Source organism: Panthera uncia (assembly GCF_023721935.1).
Source record: "Panthera uncia isolate 11264 chromosome E2 unlocalized genomic scaffold, Puncia_PCG_1.0 HiC_scaffold_19, whole genome shotgun sequence".
NCBI lineage: Eukaryota > Metazoa > Chordata > Mammalia > Carnivora > Felidae > Panthera > Panthera uncia.
In genome coordinates, this window is record NW_026057588.1 from 25,908,374 (window position 1) to 25,916,356 (window position 7,983).

The following is a 7,983-nucleotide window of genomic DNA, read 5'->3' on the forward strand; positions in this document are numbered from 1 at the left end:
CGCCGCCGCCGCCGCCGCCGCCGCTGCCGCTTGCCCTACTCCAGAGCCGCCGCCGCCATTTGCACGGGGACCCCAGTGACAGGGGCTCGGCGGAGGGGCGGAGGGAGGGGGGTGGGCCCGCGGAGCCCCCGAGGGCGGGAGCGACGCCGCCGGCGCCGGCCGGGCTCCCTGCGCGACCGCGCCGCCCGCGGCGGGCCCCGAGCAGCAGTAGCAGCAGCAGCAGCAGCAGCAGCAGCCGCCGAGGCCGGGCGTGCGCCTGAGGCGCGGCGGCGGCGGCGGCCCTGCGGGCGGCCGGGAGGGGCGGGGGCAGCGGCCGCCGCCGTTTGATGGATCCGAGGATCGCCTGGTTCCAGCCAGAGCAGCTCGGACCGTCCAACAGTCTGTGGATGCAGATCTGGGAGACGACCCAGGGGCTGAGGAACCTCTACTTCAACCACCACTGTCACAGCAGCGGCGGCGCGAGCGGCGGCGGCGGCAGCAGCACGGCCACCGGCGGGAGCGGCAGCAGCACCGGCAGTCCGGGCGGCGCGGCCCCGGCCCCGGCCCCGGCCCAGGCCGGCATGTACCGCTCCGGGGAGCGCCTGCTGGGCGGCCACGCGCAGTCCGCGGAGCAGCGGGACTTCCTGCCCCTGGAGACGACCAACAACAACAACAACCACCACCAGCCCGCGGCCTGGGCCCGCCGGGCTGCCGCGGGCTCCTCGGCGTCCCCGTCCCCCTCCGTGTCCTCGTCCCCACACTCCTCCGCCGCCGTCCCCGCCGCGGAGCCCGCGGACCCGGCCTCGGGCAGCAGCAACAAGAGGAAGCGCGACAATAAGGCCAGCACCTACGGACTCAACTACAGCCTGCTGCAGCCCAGCGGAGGGCGGGCCGCGGGGGGCGGCCGGGCCGACGGCAGCGGGGGCGTGTACAGCGGGACCCCGTGGAAGCGGAGGAACTACAACCAGGGAGTCGTGGGGTGAGTGGTAGCCCTGCGGCCTGGTGGCCTGGCCCTTGCATACGCGCATCCGGGCACACGCCCACAGAAGGTGGATTAGGGGGAGCCTGGGCGAGGCCACCCCTCTTGGCCTGCCTTCGTTGCTGCTTCTGAGGGGGCTGATGGCCAGCCATCCCTCCATCCCTCCACCATTCACACCTTCCCCCACTCCATAGCGGTCCACACCTCCCCCCCCCCCCCCCCCCCAGCTTTCCAGGCCTTTTCTGGACATAACCTCCGCCATCCACACCCTCCCCTCACGTCCCTTAGTCATCCACACTCTCCCTCTTAACAGTCCACACCTTCCCCGGCCCCCTTATCCATCTACTCTTTGCTCCCATCCCCCCTATTCACACACACCTTCCCCATTCTCCCCCCTCCAATCCTCCCCATCTTGCTCCCCACCAGCACACCCCAAGATGAAATCTATTAGCATGGACAAATCATTGATTTCCTGAGAACATTCCTGTGTTAGTGCCATTTGATGGTACAGGACCTGGAGGTGCTTTCCTTGCCAAGAATAGAAACATCCAGAAAGCTCCTCCCCCTCCCCCAATCCCAAACAGGAATCATTTCAGCCCCTAAGGCTTTGCCTGCTGTTGACCCTTTTGCCCATCTTTAATTTTTTTTATTAAAAAAAAAAAATCCTGCATTAGCGATGCTTTTTTTTCTGTGGGGATTGAGGAATGAGGTGACAGCTAAGTTTAGGCTGGTGGAGATGGTGAGCTCTTCTGAGGCCGATAGAACTTTCTAGGAGTTCATGGACCTTGGCTCCAGCTTCTTACTGTAAAGTTGTCATCCTGGCAGATACAGCCAATGCTTTTCGTTGTAGGGGGTAACTTTATGCTAATGAGTGAATGTTGCACCATTAATGACTTTCTGTTTAAAGTTCAGCTGTTACAAAATGGAATCTTACCTGATCCCTAGTGAACTATGTACATAAGCAGGGAATGTTTCCAGCTAGCTTTCCCTTCTAGAAGGGCCCCTGTGCTGGAATAGGTTCCTGAGTCATTTATATTTTGTAAAATAAAAATTTGGGCCGTGTGTGTGTGTTGTGTGTGTGTGTGTGTGTGTGTGTGTGTGTCACTTGAGTATGGAGGATGAGCTTTCAAATTGCTTTTCATTTTTCAGATCCAGTTTTACATTGGGGGCTACAGTAGGCACATGAAATTACCATTAGTAATCTTTTGTGAAACGTTTTCTTAGATTCACCCATTCAGATCTGCCCTGCTTTGGCAAGCACAGACAGTTCTGTGTACCTTTTTGGAGGTCTGGGTAAAATGAGTTGGTGGGTTCCCATCTGCTTCTAGTGGGCTGGTGTCTGCTATATGCTACTATTACAACTCCCACCTTTTATGGAAAATGCAGTCCAGCGTTTTAGGACTGGCACGCTGGGGTTGCATGTCAAACCTGTCCTCACTTTCCAGAGGGGAACATTTTAGGGTTGAGTCCTCTGTTGCTATGCTTCAAGGGCGCTCTCCATGGTCATCACGTTTTAATAAAAGGCTCATGGGTTCCATCCTGTTAGCATTTCCAAGACAGAGCATAAACCTGTGGTTTAGCGACAAGCAAATTGATGTTTTGAAGGTTCTGGTAGTTTCATTTCACAGGAAAAGCTCCAGTTAGGCAATCACTGTCAACTAAAACCTTGGAGTTCCCTGGTTTCATTTTACCGAAGCTTTTGCATATATGTCTAGCAGAGATAGAGAAGAAATCCAGAATACTGGCTGCTCTTCTTTTTGACGGGTTAGAAATTGTCCTCTCCTCTACCTGCTATGTAATGTTGGGGATACTGTAAAAGGCTCACATTTGAACTTGTGTAGAGGCAGGATGTTCTTATTCCTGATTCAAATGTATTGCCCCCAAAGGGATTAAGGGGAGGAATTTCCATTTCCCAGATAGATTACTGTTTAAAAACTGATTGTAAACCTGTTTTTAAAACTGTTTATCACTTCATCAGACCTTCCATTCTTTTGCCTTTTCCTTTAGAGGATATCAGCAGTAAAATTTTCTATCAGGCAGTTCGTAAGAGTGTTTTTGTAAGAATGTCTGGGTGTTTAAAAATTCTTGTTTTGATTTGTGGGTCCTTATGTCTTGACTTTTCCAGAAGTTTTGCTATTTTTAGTACAGGTATTTAAAAATCTGAATTCACAGGGCATCTCAATGTTATGCTATGCTGAGATTAAATTTGCTAAAACTGTTACTAACATTCTGAGTTCTTGGGACTCACATTTAGCTGATAGGTCAACAAACTGTAGTGGTTCCTGGCCTCTGAGCTGACAGTCCAGGTAGGGGAGGAGAAGGCAGGCAGCACATTGAACAACGGACTGGAACTCTAGGACAGCTGTATACATATACTGTCTCGCATCTTTGGTCTCTGTGATCTCTGCCTCAGCCAAAGTGGTCGGCGTACTCCCTGAACATTCCTAAGATACAGTTCAGTATCCTAAGATACTTCTCCATCGTCCAGGTCCTTGATTCTCTTGGTGTTCCTCCTTTGGACTCTTGAAGTACTTGCCTCACGCTCTTGCTGTAGCCTGCTTGTGGTTATTTTTCCTTTTATGTATATGTTTCCTCTTACCCACTAGGTCACTAGTTAGGATGGACATTTCTTAAATGTAGAGTATGATATTTGGATTTCATCCTGAAGCTTTCATATTCCTCTTTCAAAGTTAAATCCGTATAAGCTCACCATCTCAGCCTTCTCCATGTACCCACAGAGCTAGGGGGTTTGCTCATGTTCCTTTTTTCTTTTCCCCTCTTTTTAAAGTTGCTTTCAGTATTCTACTTCTTGGACTTCATTCTCCTCCAAGGCTGGCTGTGGTGTAGGAAGCAGTCCACCTGCTCCTTCTGGTTGTCCATGAAAATGAGCCACGAAACCCTTTTCAAAGATTTAATTGTTGATTACCATGGAGAAAGAAGCCATGACAAAAAGTGAACGCAGTTAACGTATGGAGATTCAGAGCCCTTGGTCCCGAGTCCCCCTGTCTCTAGAAACTTCTTGTGGAAGGTGCTTGGAGCTTCTCCAAGCTCATCAGGATAGGTTTGTGTTGGCTGCACTGCCAGATCTGTAGATATTTTTTTTCAAGGCTTCGATGACATGTTCACAATAATGTTTTGGAGCAGGAATCTGACGGTGGGACATCAAGAAGACCCCGTTGGAAAACTTGGGCTTAAGGAATAATTTCTTGAACTGCGATGATGGGGATGGGAACTGGTAAAGAATGAATGAGTGTGAGAAATGCTGTAAGGTGAGGGTGGAGAGGATTCTGGCTCCCGGGTTCACTGATCACACCACAGCTTTGAACTAGAGTGGGGAAACGTTGCTTTTATTATTGCCAATAAAGGATGGGATTGTTGATTTGGAATGAAAAATACGGTGGGGTTTAGGTGGAACTGTCTAACAGGGAGTTGAAGTTCGGGGGCCAAGCCAAGGTGTAGTCTTTCCTGCAGTGGGCCAGGTCCTTCTTCACATGCATTGTACACTGTATCACAGTAAGTCCAAGATGCTTCTTCAGCACTGGCATCGTGGCCTCTTTCTGCTGGTTTCTATACTGTGTGATCAATAGGTTGGTGTTGATGCTAGGCTCCAAAGTAAGTGATCCGATAGATTAACGTGGGTTGAATATGAGAGAATTTAGAAGCCTTTTTCCAAGTGCTTGCTGTATTAATTTTTGTGCGTTCACAAATGTAGCCCACAGTAATTCTTTAGTGAACTAGAATCTTCGGGTCTTTGAGTTTTGCTGCATTTTGGTACTGAAATGTGATTTCAGTAAGACAGGAAGTTTTCCTGAAACCAATACTACACTCTATGTTAGCTAATTGGATTTTAAATAAAACCTTGGAAGAAAAAAAAAAGACATTAGGTTTTCTACAGTGTTGATTCTATACTAACAGTGCAGTTTGTATTTGAGAATTCCCCCAAATCTGGTATGGTGTGTTCGACTAAGACACTTCATGCCACAACTCGTGTTCTGTCTAAAATCTGTGATCAGTGAACACTGTCACTGTCAGAATCCTTGGTATTTCAGGATGTGGTATCTTTTTCATCCCCTATTAAGTTTTTAGCTGTTGAAAAACAAAAGACTAGTGAGTAAATAGAGCTTTTTGGAGTCTACCTTGGGTTCCCGCAGAAGGTTTAGTATATATTGCAGTGAAGGAAGGATAGGAAGGGGATACTAGAAAAGTCCAAGGCAGTGGGGTAGCAGGGGGAGGGGGGAGGAGGGCGGCGGAGTGCGTGTTAGAACAGTGCTGGTCCTGGTGTGACAGATGGCTTTATATCACGAATACTTCCATGAAACCCCTACTAATAAATCCTGGTGTTAGGAGTCCAGAAGAACCCATGGGAAGAAAATTTAGGGGCTCCCTTGCTGATATGGGACTGGTCAGATGGTTGTAGTTAGATATTCTTATACCTGCTGAAGCTGAGAAAAATTTCAGCCACTTTTTCTATGGAAAATAGAAAAGCAAGCTGTTGTGTAATTTCACTCAGCTTTCTATTCTTCCTTCTGTTGAATCCGTTGGAGTAATATTTAGTGGAGGAAACTATTTCAGGATCACACCCACGGCACTAGAGACTGGATGTATAATCACTTACACACACATAGGTGTGGAGTAATCCTGAAGGGGGCTATAAACCAAAGAGGGTGCTAATTTGAAGAATTAGAATCTAGTTCCCAGCAGCTGGTCTGAGACTCCTGTCTTTGCTCTTTTCCTACAGAGCTGACCGGACAGCTCAGAGCCTGCTTGAGGAATTCAGAGGACTGCCGGTAGAATGTTCTTTCTGTCCTTAGGAATATTTGCTAGGGACTCAGCTGCTTCAGGACACCAGCATCATCAAATTCATTTTACCATTTTGAACATGACATGGATTTTTTTTTTTCCCCTAAGAGAATATTGAAATTGAGGATGGCCCTGAGCTAGGCTTTACATTAATTTGGATTCGAACAGCAAGTGATATATCTGTTTTCATTTTTTAAGTTATTTGATGATCTAAGAGACTTTTGTATACTAAGGGCTTCAAGCCACATGGAGATTGAAGCTGGAGGTTTGAGGAAAAAACAATATGGAGATGTTTATGTTGTATACTGGCTTCTTACTCGAACACTTTCAAATCTGAAAAAAATCTTGCCATGTATGTAAGAGATTTTTCATGTGGTATCTGATAACTAAACTCAGGAATTCTAGTTTCAATCATTCTCTCTGCTGAAGTAGTTTGAATAGTCTGCAGAACCCGTGTTTTCAAATTAGTTGATTTATTAAAAGTACTCAATGAAGTCAGAGTGCTCATGGTATATAGCGTTTTTACCATGTTCCAAATGCTGTGTTAAATTTTTTCTGTTTGCTGTATCAAGCTTCTCATGCGTAGCCCCATCTGATTGTTTTGTTTTGTTTTGTTTTACTTTTTATTTTGAAATACAGATTGACAGAAAATTGCAAAAAACTGTACAGAGAGATCCCATCTTCCCTTCACCTAGTTTCATGCAGTGGTAACATCTTATATAACTATAGCTTCATAGCAAAACCAGGAAATTGACATTGTTACAATTCGTAGCCTTACTTAGATTTCCCCAGTTTTACATGCACTCATTTGTGTTTGTGTGTGTGTGTAGTTCTGTGCAATTTTATCATGTGTAGATTCGTGTGACACCCCCATGATCAAGGTATCATCACCTCAAAGATCCGTCATGCTACCCCTTTTTTCTCTTGCACGCACCCACCCTCATCTCTAACCCTGAGCAGCCACTAATCTCTCCATCTCTCTAATTTTGTCATTTTGAAAGTGTTAGATAAATGGAATCACACAGTATGTTACTTTGGCTTTTTTCCTCTTACCATAATTCCTTTGAGATCTATCCAAATTGTTTCATGTATTAATAGTTCATTCCTTTTTAATGTTGAGTAGTATTCCAAAGTGTGGATGTACCACTGTTTGTTTAATGATTCACCTGTTGAAGGACATAACCCAAAAGTTTCCAGTTTTGGGCTGTTACAGATAAAGCTGCTATAAATATTCACATACACATTGTTATGTGAACATAAGGTTTCATGGGGGTGGGGGGATAAATGCCTAAAAGTGCTGGGTCATATGGTAAGTACATACTTAGTTTTGAAAGAAACTGCTAAACTCTCTTTTAGAGTTTTGTATCATATTACATGCCTACCAGCCCTGTGAGATCCAGTTTCTCTGCATCCTTGCCAGCATTGAGTGTTATCGCTGTTTTTTATTTTAGCTGTTCTGTTATAGGTAGTGATGGTTCATTGTGTTTTTATCATATTAACCTCATAAATAACCTCACCTAATTTTAACTTTAACTTTTGTTTAAAAACTTGTTGGCAGTATTGAGAATGTCCTTAATTAAAAATTTTTAAGTAAAACTCATTTTAACTTTTTCTTTGTTTTATCTTTGAAGTACTTTGCAGTGTTTCCTTTACATGTTGCTTTTTCTTAGAAACTAGTTAGAAACTAGTATGAAGTAGAGCTTTATTTTCATATTTAAAAAAAAAACACGTAAAAGGGGCGCCTGGGTGGCTCAATCTGTTGAGTATCCAACTTCGGCTCAGGTTATGATCTCGTGGTCTATGAGTTTGAGCCCCGCATCGGGCTCTGTGCTGACAGCTCAGAGTCTGGAGCCTGCTTTGGATTCTGTGTCTCCCTCTCTCTCTGCTCCTCCCCTGCTTACACTCTGTCTCTGTCTCTCTCTCTCTCTCTCTCTCTCTGTCAAAAATAAACATTAAAAAAAATTAAAGTCCCATCTTTAAAAAATAAATAAATAAAAATAAAAAAAATAAAAAACATGTTAAAAAAAAAAACAACTGCAGAATTGATTTCACAATTTAGAGTCCTGTCCTTTCATATGTTATGAGTAAGCTTTATTTTCTGTTGGCTTGGCTATATTTTGGGGAGTAAACACTATTGTTAGTGTTGGTTTTTGTTGTTGATGGTGAGGTTTTTTTTAAAAATATAAATATAAATATAAATATAAATATAAATATAAATATAAATA

The 7,983-nt window shown here is 45.4% G+C and overlaps 1 protein-coding gene across 4 annotated transcripts in view; it reads left to right on the forward strand.

The window, feature by feature from the left end:
• Nucleotides 1-13: 13 nt before the first annotated feature.
• Nucleotides 14-7,983, forward strand: part of TENT4B (terminal nucleotidyltransferase 4B) — a 76,560-nt gene continuing 68,590 nt past the window's right edge. Inside the window, exon 1 of one of the 4 annotated variants that reach the window (XM_049621234.1) lies at nucleotides 14-958. In XM_049621234.1, coding sequence (XP_049477191.1) covers nucleotides 327-958 — 632 coding nt within the window. In that variant the 5' untranslated portion in view covers nucleotides 14-326. The remainder of the gene's footprint in view (nucleotides 959-7,983) is intronic. The other 3 variants (XM_049621232.1, XM_049621233.1, XM_049621231.1) reach the window with 3 other exon arrangements.